Below are 14,309 nucleotides of genomic sequence, written 5' to 3'. Positions count from 1 at the left end.
TTCAGTAAAAAGCACATCTGTTTGACTGATAATGTCATGGCTGCTGTGATCATACTTAAAAACATCCTAGTGTTTTATAGTGTGTGCACCTCTCAGCTTTTTATAGGCTCTGTGACATCACAAATCAAAACATCTATGTGCAATGACCACAGGACCACTGATAAACAGCTCTAAGAGTCCTTCCTTTTACTCTGATGTATGCTTGTAAACCCCTCCTCATTCTTCACTTAAAGTCAAACAACCCAACTGTGACCGTGATGCTCTGAGACGAAGGACAACTATCACCATTCTCTCCCCACCCTGATCTTCTCACCCATAAGCTGAAAGTAAAGTTGCTCATCTGATTGTGGACAAAACTCCACGAAAGGAGAAAAAGCTTACTTCTTAATCTCATCTTCTACTGCATTGACTCCTTCAGTTTGTGGATTCTGGAATTTGTTGGTGGCACTTCCAAAGTCACACAGGACATAGTGGCCTCGGTCATGCAAGAGGATATTTTCAACCTGAAAAACATTCCCCAACCACCCATTCCAAGATATAATTTAGTAATGCACGTGAAAATTTGGTTTCACAGTCACATAAATAAAACGTTTTATTTCTGGCAGTCTCATTTATGTGCACAGGAAAGTTATTCCTCTCCAAGTGTCTCAACAGGGGTCATCCCAAGTGGAACACAGGAGATGCAGAGTAACAGGGAAAAGTGGGTGGAGAGGGCAAAAGGAGGAAACTCCACAGTGGGGGATGCAAGAGTGCCATTTTTGTAAATTTCAGCCACATTTCTCACCTCTGCAGAAACCGTCTTCATACTTTCAAGTCTCTGACCTGTGCCTTTGCTCTTGCTCTTCTTTTAGGCCAGGAGGCCCTCCACAATCCCTACCTCCTTAGCCAACTGTCAAAATCTCGTTTTAAACCCCAGTTCAAATGCCATGTCCTTTTTGAAACTTTCAGGCTCCCACTCAGATAACATGTCACTCTTTCCCTATTGTCCTTCAGTATTTCATTCTCTCATGATCTGAATTACTTCACTTGGACCTTATAAGTACTTATATAAATGTCTTTACTATACTAGGTTAGGATATTCAGAATTAATACTGTTTATGTTTCAGTTACTTCTCAGTGTCATAAAACGCCTGGGGATAAATGGGCAGTTTTCCTGTTAATGTATTGCCCTAATTTTTTAAATAAATGAATTCTCTGGGCAGTGAGTTAGGAGTTCTAGGCAGCAGGGAGCTTATAACGCCCCAAATCTAGAGAAATCCCTGGTATCAAAGGATTCTACCAATGAAATGACAACTCCAAAATAGTGGGCACTATGTACTCAAGGTGTACGGATTTTTGGTCTAGATGAACTGAGCTGACTAGTATGCTGAAGGACAGGCCTGCCTATGTGTGGGCAGTAAAATGGCAGTCAAAAAATCTTGTTAGGCCGTTAAGACTGTAGTCTCCATTGTCTTTTGTCTTCAGCCTTCCAAAGACTGACCGCCTTTGGAAAACAAAGGCAAGAGTAGACTATAAGATAGTCTATTCTTAAAGATAAGCTCCTTAAAGATAAGCATCATCTTTTTTTTTTTTTTTGATAAGCATCATCTTGTAATCATATTCTTGGTCTTCTCTACCTAATGCCTAACACAATGCTTGGTATAAAAAATGTATGTTGAATGGAATAAACCAGAAAACACTGTGTATGTGTGTGCATGTGTGAGCAAACCTGGTCTGTCAGGGGCAAGATATGAGCCACCAAATATCCAGACCATACTACTGTACTACTACTGATTCTTTTAAAACAACCGGTCAATTATAATAGGCTCTAATTTCTATACTTGTTTCTATACCTTCTTTTAATTCTTCTAAGAATTACATTAAGTATATTTTATAGTCTGTATCTGCCAATTCCAACATTCGAAGTGTCTGCTGCCAACTGATTCTGCAGTTTATTGTTTCTTATTCCTACTAAACCTTGCTTATGGTGGTGTTGGGAGGAGTTTTGTTGTTTTGTTAACTTACGTTCCTTGGAACTTAATCTGTACAAAGCTTGTGAGATCTGGGTTTAAAGTCTATTGTTCTTCCAGAGAGGATATACTGATGTAGTTGGGGGCAGTACTACCCTGGAATTACTTTAATCTATAATTTTGACCTTGGAATTTCCAGCCACATAGGTAGTTTGAACTACGGCCATCAACCTTCACAGGTATGCTCCATGATTAACAATACTTAAGCATAGGGTTATGAATTAAGAATGATTAGAAGAGATTTGTTCCTTTGAGATAAGGCTAAGGCAAGCAAATATTTCCATCATCTATGTCTTTTTTATAAAGCTCACCAATTTAATCTACTTATACAAAGTGACACAGTCAAGGTTCCTGAGCATATACACACTTAAGGAATTCAAAATAATTCCAACAAAACAACACTAATGTTTTCAATCTAATTTAGAGGTTATAAAAATAACAGCCATCATTTTCTGAGCTTTATTATTGCCAGTACTACTGTACTCAGCATTTTACATGGATTATCCCACTACATCCTCATAATCCCAATATGATTATTATCCTTCTCTCACAGATGGAGAGAATGAGGCTCAGAGTGATTAAGTCACTTGCTAAATGTCACACAGCTAATAGTTGGTACAGCTGGGAAGTGAACCTAAACAAACTCACCCTAGAAAGGACAGGAAATTATATTCCCGCTACCGGAAGCAGGTTAGAAGCAGAGCAATTACTCAAGGCCCCCATCCTTACTTCCAACTATAGTAGGGGTGATGATACTTGTCTAATGCATTGGGTGCAAGCTTAAGGACAGGACTTTCTTAGTGCTTTATGTTCAGAAATGCCCCTACAATAGAAATCTAGTTAATAAGGAACCAAGTGTCTAAACACTAGCCAGGCTGATTTGTTCCATGTCTCCTAAGCATTCCATACATAACCCAATTTTTCCTTTTATTCAATTGCTCCTTTTATTCAACTGCTCACTCTCCACTCAAGTTGTAACTCCCCAGAAAAACCTTTCATGACCAGTCCACAAAATCTACAGAATTGAAGGCCTTCAGGCCAAATCAAACCATGCCCACTTGTTACTCACCTAAAGTTTATGGCTGCTTTTCAACTCTGACAGCAGAGTTGAGCAGTTGTGACAGACCTAAAATATTTATTATCTGGCCCTTTGTGAATAAATTTTGCAAACCTTTGGTGGGTAATAACCACTGATAATCATTTATAATTCGGCAATGTTTCTTTCACTGTGGGTTGGTATTTAACTTCTTATGTATTTACACTTGCCTTCCCAAGTAAGACTACAAAGCTTTAGAGAAAAGGGTACCTACCGTATTATGCCTATGTATCTCCCATAATGCCTTGTCCAGTGCTGTACACATGCCAGGGACCCTTAAATGTTGCTGATGAAATCACTTATTCAGCATCATTCAGCAACAATCTTCCTCCTCGGCCTCATGCACCTGGCAGGGCTCACGTAAAATCATGCTTCTCCTATTGGATGTATGCACTCCCTTTCTGAATCAGTTTCTACGCTTCTAATGCTGGAATGTACATCTAGAAAAGCTCTTATTACCATACATTTATCAAAGAAACACGTTTCACACAAAGGATAAACACAAAGGATAAATGCTTGAGGTGGTGGATACTCCACTCACCCTGATGTGATTATTACATATTGCATGCCAGTATCAAAATGTCTCATGTAACTCCTATATACACCCATTATGCACCCACAAAAATTCAAAACTAAAAAAAAAACAAAAGAAAAACGTTTCAACTCCTACTATACGCCAAGAACTTTTCTAGGCTCTAGGGATAAGGCTGTGAACACAACAAAGTCTATCCTCTCACGGAGCTTACCGTTCAACTGGAGATAAGAAGAAAATAATTATACTTGCCTGGTAGTGATAAATATTATGACAAGAAAGCAGCAGGTGAATGTATATAAGGTGAAGGGGAATGCTATTTTAAATAGGATAAGTCAGGGAAGGTCTCTCTGAGGGGAACAGAGACCTGGATGAAGAAGGAGCAGCCATGGGCCATCTCGGGGAAGAGCACTTCAAGCAGAAAACAGCAGCACAAAGGCCCTGAGATGGGAGAGTGCCTGAAGGGTCTGAGGCACAGAGGCAGGTCACTGTGGCTGGAACAGTGCTGTGCATGGCACCAGTACTGCAAAGAAAGCTGAAAACATGGGAAAGGACCTATTATGAACCAGTGCTGTCAGAAAAGAGAAGACAAGATAATGTGGAGCCGTGGAGGAAGTGAAGGACTTACAAAAGTGAAACCAATAACAGGAACAACGCATAGAAACCAGAGTGATAATAACGGTAATAACTTATAGCACTTATTAAGTGCCGGACACTGCTCCACAAACTTTTAAAAACCTAGAGTATTTCATATAATCCTTACAAAGCCTTGTTGTCTCCCTTAACAGATTAGAAAAAAGAGGTCAGAGACGTTACCTAACTTGTCTGAGGTCACAGGCTGGTAGGGCAGGATTTAGGCTCAGGCCACCAGACTGCCAGCACCACACCCTCACCCACTGTGCTCATGTGCACTGTGCAATTAAGGGGGATGGACAGTTGAGATTGGCGAGGAAGGAGGAAGGAGAAAGGGAGAGGACCAGAGAAGCACACAGACAGCAGACTGAGGAAGGGCACTCGGGCGCCACTCACCATTTTTCTCAGGTCAGCAGCACATGAAGACAGCCATTTTATAGCTTGGCAAAACTGAGGGAGAAGGAGAAGGAAGGCAATGACGGCAGGTACAGCAGTCTGGGTGTGAGATGACTAGGGCCGGGCATAGAGAAAAATCAACAGGGATGGAAAGGGGTAAGTGGGTATGGACAGATTATGTGAGATTAAGAAGGTAGAAAACCAACTACACAGTCGTACGCCACTTTCTGAAAGCTTCAGAGAATTTGCAGAGGGACTTTGTTTTTGGCAAAGTCCCTTAGGGTGAAGCTCAAGATTGGTCACCATTGCTTACAATCCCGAACCTTTCCATTCTTTGAGAGTGTGATGCTGCGGACCTCATTTCCCAGCCTCTCAGCTTAAGAGTGCTATTGAAGTTGTCACTGTCAAATTCTGCTTACAGCTTTAGCAAAAAGATCTAGAAGGCTACCTCCTACTGACCTCTTCATCTCGATATTCCAAACAGGTATGGCATTAGACATTTCAGTCAGAGAATGTACTGCCACTGCAAAATTTGAAGGATTAGATGAATGCAGGTTTTCAAACCTGTGTTTCTAAAAATGGGACAAGAATCTTCATCCTATTATACTTCATGAGATCAAAATCTCTATTCTGACAAAAGAGGAGACATCTATGACTTTTTCGACATGAATGTGCTTGTTAAGCCTTAACCCTTTCTTCTCCTTTCTTAAGTGCTTGTACAAATAGCATGGTATAATACAACAAAATAAAATGGGAGTGAAAACCCGTGGTCTCCGTTCTGGTTTGATCACTCAACTACCTGTGCCGGTCACAGCCTTTCTGTGCGGAGGTTTCCCCACTGGTAAAGAAGAGGGCTGGCTTAGGTGACCCTTCCACATCTGCACCATGATCTGCAATACTGATCTTTATCTTTCTCAGAGAAATGAAAATTTAAAATGAGGAAAACGATTAAAGTGTTAAAATAATGTATTAGAACAGAGATCTTCAATATAATAGAACAGCGCCTCTGGTACGGTTATTTTTAGAACATAAGGTGCTTAAGGACAGGGACCACTTTCAGTTTGCTTCCTCTGTCATTGGAAAGAAAGACCGCACAGGCAGTAGAGAGGGCAAGGGGGCTTTCCTCGGTTCTGCGTGTGAACCAGCAGACCCATACACAGAGTAGCACTGGCTCCACAAGGCCCACGGTAGGCCTGGCCTGTGCTCTTTCCCACATCCTACTAACTTTTATTCACAATGGCATATCCTCACCAAATGGAAATCCTGCTCACAGAGAAGCAACTAGCATTTTCTCTGGAAAACAGGAAAACAGAGAACTCTTTGGCTCTGACTGCTGCTAGAACTGTGGTGGCTGGTTCCCACAGTGACATGAAGCTCAGAGTGGCTGAGACTATGTAATGCAATGACAGAGCCAGGGTGAACAGGAGCACTTGGGGACGTTTCACTCAGACCTTGGGAAGCTGCAGGTGCAGCAGGCAACTGTAATTGTCCATCACAGACATACTAGCAGACAGCAATAAAAATCCAACGTGCTAATGAGAGCATCTAGATGGCACCGAGTGTAAGATCTCGGGAGTCAATGACTAAAAACAACAGCGACCAGGACTTCTCTGCAACAATCACAATCCAGGCCTCTTCCCATGGTCCTTATATCCAAGGTACAGGAGAAAGAGTCTCCTGAACCACAGTGAACAAATTGGCAGCATGGCTGATGATCTTCAATATTGATGAAAACACAACCACAGAGTCCAATACAATCAGCTCTCCTTATCTGCAGGTTTCACATCTGCCTCCATGCAACCAACCATGTATCAAAACCCACAAATACAGGGGACAACTGTGTGTATTCTCCACCTGCAGATGGTTCAATCTGCAGATGTGGAACTCGTGGATACAGAAGGCCAACTACTGTGTGTCCAGCCAGCATTGCGCTGCCTCCCTCTTAGGAACACTGAGGTGCAAGGGGTAAAGCACTGAGGGCTGGCTGGGGAATGGAGCCTGGTAACCTCACTCGGCCTTTCATGCCGATTTGCTCCGCATTCCCCTGCTGAAACATCTCGTGGGCTGTTCAGTGCCGTGAAGGAGGAGGCTGGGGCCTGCAGCCATGAAGGAGGAGGCTGGGGTCCGTTGCCTTAGCCCTCCCACCAACCTACTCAGCATCCCAGGCAAGACACTAAGCTCTGTCCCCAGGGCCCCATCACTGGGTGATGCTGACCCAGCACCTCACTGTAGCACAGGGAATGTCACCAGGCAGTGCCATCCTGGCAACTATGTAAGCTGGACAGGTGTTATTTACTGGTATGACATGATTATCATTCAGGCTTCATTTAATCCAGTAAGTGTTTAAAAATTAATATAAAGAGGGCTGGGCATGGTGGCCCATGCTTGTAATCCCAGCACTTTGGGAGGCTAAGGCAGTCGGATCACTTGAGGCCAAGAGTTCGAGGCCAGTCTTGCCAACATGGTGAAACCCTGTCTCTACTAAAAATACAAAAATTAGCTAAGCGTGCGGCAGGCATCAGTAATCCCAGCTACTCGGGAGGCTGAGGCATGAGAATCATTTGAACTCGGGAGGTGGAAGCTATAGTGAGCCGAGATTGTGCCGCTGCACTCCAGCCTGGGCAAGACAGCAAGACTTCATCTCAAAATAACCAAAAAAACAAAGTTAATATAAAGGAAGACTCTGAGAACATGGGAATATTGCTTTCTAAAAGGATCCTCTGTGTCCCTCTGCCTCCTCCCCTTGTCCTCACCTCCGAGCCCTTTCAGGCATTTACCGTGCCAGGGATGTGCCTAGAGATTGACAAGCACTCCCGCATTCAGCCTCACCATCACCCTAACCGAGCAGGCGCTGTTGGCTCCACTTTACAGATGACAAAACTCAGGCTCGGAAAGGCTAGTGATTTGAGGAGAAAACCAAGGAGCCTGGGAAGGAGGAGCTGGGGAGAAGACACTGTCACAGGATTCAAATTCTGGCACTGTCCTTCCTAGTTATATGACCTTAGGCAAGTCACATAACCTCTCTGCTTCTTAGTTTCAACTATAAAATGTAACAAAGAATGTCTCCCCCTGAAGAGACACTGTACGTAAAATGTAGTAGAACACATGGCACATAATTGGTGCTTGATACATGCTAAGTTGAACCCTGACAAGGTGCCAATTCCATTCAACAAACACTGTCAAGTGACTACAATATGAAAGACACGGTGCATGGTGATCGCAATTAGGACAACTAAAAAAAATCAATTAGTTGATTTTGCAAAATATGAAATAAGACTTTAAAAACCAAGCATCATTATTTACTAAGTATTTAAATTAAAAGAATTATTTTCACAATCCTGAAAAGTGGGGGGAGTATATCAGGAAAAACAGAAACAACACAGGCTCAGGCATTTGATAATGATAAAGAATTTCTGGAGGCTACTTAAGTAATAAAACTTATACCTGTACTGTACTTTTTCCTTTGTTATTTTCTCTCCTCAGGCAGAATATAAACATAAAAACAGGGACCATACCTTAAATTTCTCTCACATCCCCACAGTATCTACTCCATCCCTGGGGCAGACAGAAAATATTCAGTAAGAATGCACGTAATGAAAGAGCATGGTCTGTACCTTCAGGTCCCGGTGGATAATAGGGGTTTTGCACTGATGCAGGCGGGCAACAGCCTCACAGGTATCACAAAATATCTGGAGCACTTCGTTCTCTGTAAAGCCTGTTTGCAGGCGCTGGTTCATCAGGTTTACCACCTGGCCACCTGAGGGGGTACGTACAGGACAAAGGAGAGGTTATAAACATTCAGGCTTGTCATTTAGTCTAAGAGAAGCGGTCTGGACTAACCACTGCCTGAGACAGGATTAAAACCTAGTTGTCTTGACTCCCAGCTTGGGGTTTGTTTTCTTATAATTCAGTGCCTCCTCTAATGCATCAAAAATCGTTTCTTTATTTTATAAAGCACCCCAGATGTGAGCTGCCCTCATTATGTCTTTGAGATTAGTAGAACTGATAATATGGTCCTGCTGTAGTTGCCTGGTTATACTGTGTCCATTGTGTATGAGACATGGCCACAGCCTCAACTTGCCATATCTTTTAGTAAGAATCAGATGGCACAATAGGTCCAGGGAACAGGAAGAAGATGGTTTTATAGTCTGAACTTCAGGAACAGCTTAGTCTCTCTGGCTTCACTACTTACTGCTTGGCTTGCAGAAATGGTACCACCAACAACTAATCTCCAGGACCAAAAGATTGATGCTGTCACTTGCAACACTATCCAGATGCCTGGATGCTCCTACTGCCTGATCTCTAAACGTTTTAGTATCCAAAAAGGAATGAGCAGGAGGAAACAAACAGTCAAGTTCAAATTTGGTGGTACTTTAGGAAATCAGGTAAATAGTTAATACAGTAAGGGCTGAAATTACTGGTTAACATCACATATTTTTGGGATTAGCAACATATTTAATTTATGGATAGTATCTTTTTTTTTTTTTTTTTGAGACTGAGTCTCACTCTGTTGCCAGGCTAGACTGTAGTGGCATGATCTTGGCTCACTGCAACCTCCACCTCCTGGGTTCAAGTGATTCTCCTGCCTCAGCCTCCTGAGTAGCTGGGACTACAGGTGTGCACCACCATGCCCAGCTAATTTTCATATGTTTAGTAGAAATAGAGTTTTACCATGTTAACCAGGATGGTCTTGATCTCTTGACCTTGTGATCCGCCCGCCTCGGCCTCCCAAAGTGCTGGGATTACAGGCGTGAGCCACCGCGCCCGGCCTATGGATAGTATCTTAAGTGTAGGGAAAATGTTAATGGAACTAAGGGTGATTACAAAACACAGCACCAAACAGTAAGGCACTGACCTAAGCCAAACCTCCAAACAATGATTATATAAAATGCAATTAACTATGAAAAAAATTCATGCTACAGTCTGAATTTCCCAAGATAAATGTTTTTTGAAACTTGAAGCTTTCAATGACTTTACTCCACTGTTAACAGCTGCATCATTTGAATATAGCCTCAACTTACTAGGAATTATAGCTTTAGAGCAAGGAGAGGAGGGTCACTTCCATTAGAAGAAAAGGATTCTTTTACCCCGTAACACATGGTAAGTGGGAAAGAGAACACAAAGTGAGGGAGTTGGGGAAGCTGTACTGTTTCTTTTGTCCATCTGGAGTTGAGTCTTTATTATGCACCTTCATCATTTGTTATAAAGCATCACAAAGAACATTCATTCTCATTCTTATACATCCTCATTTATATACAAATACCAAACCTTCCTAAACCCAACAAAAATGGAGTTTTATATTATCTACACTTTCAACTGTCTGTACCATTATAAGAATAACAAAGAGTTGACAGCAGACTGTATCTTTTAGTTTTCTCATCTGTAAAACCAGAACATACCATAGAGTGTAGTGCACATTAAGTGAAATGACCCGCCTAACCTTGACAATCAAAATGCTAGAGAAATGACAGCTTAAGGGGATGGTTCATATACATACCTCTACAAAAGTCCATCAGAATGAGCACTTCCCATACATCACCGCTACTCACATTGTTGATACTAGAATCAATGTAACCCACAATATTCTTGTGCCCTGACAGGTCCCTCTGTGAACAAGAGATGAGAAATATATTGTTAGTTTCAGATGCCAACAGGACAGAATTAGCCAGTCAGTTCCATTAGCTCAGATAATTTAAATACAGAGATGATACAGTGTTGACAGAGAAGACTAAGGAGCAGGGTCAAGAACAGGTTTCCAGTGGTCCCTGAGATTCACAGCTAGATCTTCAATAGCAATTCCATAACCCCACTAAACCAGAGGACACTCCAGAACCTAAATTCTAGAGTCAAATGCACAGAGTGCCTACTTGCTTACTGCATCAATGCTCCACGTAAACTAGAAGCAAAGACTCCCCTCTCCAGAAACACTGCAGGGGGTAAAGAGTAGAGACCATATGAACTACTTAAATATATGAACTTCTAATTAAGAAAAATAAAATTGATGTTTTCCTGGTTTTAGGGGACAAAATTAATTCAACTTGACTTTTAAATAGTTCATACTGTTTTCTCCCTTTGGGAAATCTACCAAAAAAAAGAAAGCTATTTACAAAGTCTTAAAGGGACTACAATAGCATCCAGACCTAGGCATTTTGCTCATAATTAGGCCTTTCAAGCCAACCAACTGGCATATAAGATGGGCATGTTTCCAGCTCTTCAGTTGGAACTGCATGTGATCTCTCAGGGCTGCGTGGATGAATTTATTCATCCAACCAGTATTTGTTGAGCATCTCCTATGTGTCAGGACCCATCTAGGAACTGGAAGTGGCCTCACATTTTAGTATAGTCCTTTCAACATCTCCAGAGAGGCAGCACTTTGTAACGATGATGTTCAAAACCAAAGTAATTAAGAAGTAAGTTGAGGAAAGAAAAGAAGGCAAGCTGGGTGATATGATTTTGCACAAATGCAAGGTAAGGTTTTATTTTTTAAACTAGTTTTAATAAATTGTCCTACTTTTGTTTCAAAAAGGTGAAGGGGAAGGAAAACTTGTGGTCCCCTGAGAGTCACCATACAAACTTAGCAATTTGGACAGTGAGACCAGAAACTACCACCACTCTAATTAGATTCAGCTGTTTACAGTGAAGAACAAATTTCATAACAAAACAAGAGAAAACCCCATGGTATGAAGTGAACACACCTGAACCCTGGGCATCAAAGTTAAAACTCATTAGAGCCTTCCTCTGAGTGATGGATTGTGAAAGACCATTGCCTCAGAAATGGCAGATGCAACAAAAGTGCAGACAAAAGTAGAAAGGCTTTGGAATTGGCAGATGGAAGTCACTGGAGACTTATGTGAGAGTAGTTTCAGAGAACGGATGGGATGGTGGTGAGAATGAAACTGGACTTGCACAGAATGGGAGTTGAGTGAGTAGGGCCAGGGTCTACAGATTACTCTTGCAGAACATTTGTGCCTAAGGCAGCAGCACTGAGGAGAAAGGGTGTTTAGGATGGGAAAAAACTGAGCACCAGAAAGAGGAAGGAGTCAAGAAAAGAGAGCTTTAAGATACAGGAGAGGATGATGATAATTGACAGAAAAAGTCCTATAAGTAGAAGGGTGGGATTAAGAGTACTGTTCAAGGGACTGGTCTTAGGGTAACTTTTTTTTTTTCCCCTGGCAAGCAGGAAGGAGGCAAGGATGGCTGTGCATGTTGATTTAAGGCGGAAAAAAAAGAGAACTCAAGTGAGTTTGGATCTGTTGTTTTATTTTTGGTAGAGAACAAGGTCATTTCCTAAATGTATAGGAATGACAAAGAAGTTTGATGAAACAAAAGACTTAGAGCATCTGCTTTGGATAACAGATAAGGGAGATGATGAAGCTAACACACATTCTTTAGAATTCAAGTTTTTCCCAAACAGAAAATGATTTTGGGATTCACATGTTAGTGGCCTATCCTTCCCTCTGCTTTTCTGTCTCATCATCAACCCATCCAGAACTCATTTCCATGTACACATTCCCGAAAGTAGAAGAACTGGAGAGAAGTTCTTTGCAACCAAAATAAAGATCATATCCTCCAAATATTCAAAGATGAATGAAAGACTCATGTCCTTACATTGAACTATTTGAAAAAGAATCAGCAATGTTGCCTCTGAGTTGGTCTCATCCTAAGAGGAATAATAAAGCATCCGGAAGAAAGCAAAAAAATATTGGTAGAACCATGCTATGGTTTGAAGGCTTGTGTCCCCTCCAAAATTCATGTTAAAACTTAAATCCCCAATGCAATAGTACCAAGAGATGGGGCCTTTAGGGGGTGATTAAGTCATGAGGGCAGAGCCCTCATGAATGGGATAAGCAACTTTATAAAAGGGCTGGAGGGAACTAGCTAGGCTCGTTTGTCTTTCTGCCTTCCACCATGTAAAGACAAAGCATCTCCTGCAAAGAAAGCAGCACTCAAGGCACCATCTTGAAAGCAGAGACCAGGCCCCTACCAGACACTGAACCTGTCAGCACCTTGATAATTTTGGACTTCTTACCCTCTAGAACAATAAGAAAATACATTTCTCTTCTGTATAAACTACCCAATCTCGGGTACTTTGTTATAGTAATACAGATGGACTAACACAGGCCAACAGGAAGTAAAGAGGCATTAAAGGACCAAAACTGGATAACCAACATCTGCAGATGGCACCTTGCCAAGATGTTTGCCAAGATGTTTGCTGAACAGTTCAAGTCCGAATTGCTGTTCATTTTCTCTTCTGCAGATATCCTGAGACACGTCCAAGCAGAAAAGACTCCCTCTTTGGAGAGAGACAATGGCATTTGGCTTTAATGACCTGATGATGCAGCAACATCTCAGATTTTAGAGTAAAACCCCACTAGTTTATAACTCTGATAGAGAAGATCTGTTTGAATGGCTGTGAAATGTAGAAAAGGTCAAGAGAAAATCTTACCACAAGTTGAGAATGACTCACATTCAAGGTACACTGGCAGTAGCTCCTGCCCTGTTCTCAGCAGCAACAGGCCAGAGAGTGCCAAGCTTTCCTCTGATTTTGGTTAGAAGACCAGATCCGGACTTACAGTACAGAAATGGATGTAGCGGTATAGAATGGAAGCACATAGGGAATACCTCAGCTACAAACTGCTTATTCAGAAAAAGGCAGGATGAGGGAAAGATGCTTTGTTGCCCTTGCCTACAACTATTACTTGGAGTACCAGAATTATGATGAGTATTAGTCAAAATGTGGTTTTCAGGGAAGTGGGGAACATTCAGTTAAACCATAGATAAGATCACTACTACATGATTTAAGTAGTGATAAGTTTAAAGGGTTTATGTTATTTTAAGCTTTATTTTAAACTATCATTAAACAACATTAATAAAGTATTGAAAAACTATTAGAAGACCTGCTTTATTAAATAGATATTTTAAATGGTTTGTAGTTACCTTATTAATTTTCATATTTAACTGCTTGAAGCAGTGAAAAACCTTTTTCATAAATACATGCAAAAGCTACCAGTTTTGAAAACCAGGTCTTCAACCCAGGTCCTATAGATTATCACAAATCCCAGGTTTATCTGGCACCTTAATTAATGGTGCTTGAAGCGCAGCATGGTATACTATCCCTGGTCTCAAAATTCCTGTGACAGAAGAATTCCTAGTAAAGAATCTTAAGGACTTATGAAAAAAAAGGAAGACTCAATTTCTAAGTATATCTAAGAAAACCTTTATATTTATGTTCAAGAAAACAAATATAGCATTCTAAATTGCCTATCAATAACATGTCACTCACTTCAAAACAGTAAAAATGAACATTGCACATAACTGTATGTCATTAGCTCAGGCTACCCTTCCTTGGATCTTCAGCATGACATGTGCAAATCCATGATGACGGAAATTTGCTTACTGCTTGCATTTGCAGATAGTAAGTTTTCAAAGAAGCATCGTCTACCTGCTTTGACCCTCCTTTCAAACATTCAACTTTTTCTGACTTTATGACTCAGCACTACTGCTGTCTACTTCTGGGATCACATTATGGTTCCACAGAACCTCTTAAGCAAATTTCAGCTTCTTCTTAACGATGAAAGAAAGCAGTTCTAAGGTCTAGAATTAGTTTCTCTCAAGATTGCTTTTTTTTTTTTTTTTTTTTTTT

At 41.2% G+C, this 14,309-nt stretch overlaps 1 protein-coding gene across 2 annotated transcripts in view; it reads right to left on the bottom strand.

The window, feature by feature from the left end:
• The window catches only part of LOC108516342 (AP2-associated protein kinase 1), a 176,356-nt gene that overhangs the window by 61,624 nt on the left and 100,423 nt on the right, over positions 1–14,309 (bottom strand). For both annotated transcript variants that reach the window (XM_017853775.1, XM_017853776.1), the window contains exons 4-6: positions 10,164–10,272; positions 8,281–8,423; positions 382–503 (exon numbers count right to left, since the gene is read on the bottom strand). In XM_017853775.1, coding sequence (XP_017709264.1) covers positions 382–503; positions 8,281–8,423; positions 10,164–10,272 — 374 coding nt within the window. The remainder of the gene's footprint in view (positions 1–381; positions 504–8,280; positions 8,424–10,163; positions 10,273–14,309) is intronic.

The sequence above is a fragment of the Rhinopithecus bieti genome, unplaced genomic scaffold (genome assembly GCF_001698545.2).
Source record: "Rhinopithecus bieti isolate Rb0 unplaced genomic scaffold, ASM169854v2 scaffold_36315, whole genome shotgun sequence".
Lineage (NCBI taxonomy): Eukaryota > Metazoa > Chordata > Mammalia > Primates > Cercopithecidae > Rhinopithecus > Rhinopithecus bieti.
Note: the sequence above shows the minus strand (reverse complement) of the source record. Positions and strands in the feature narration are given on the sequence as shown.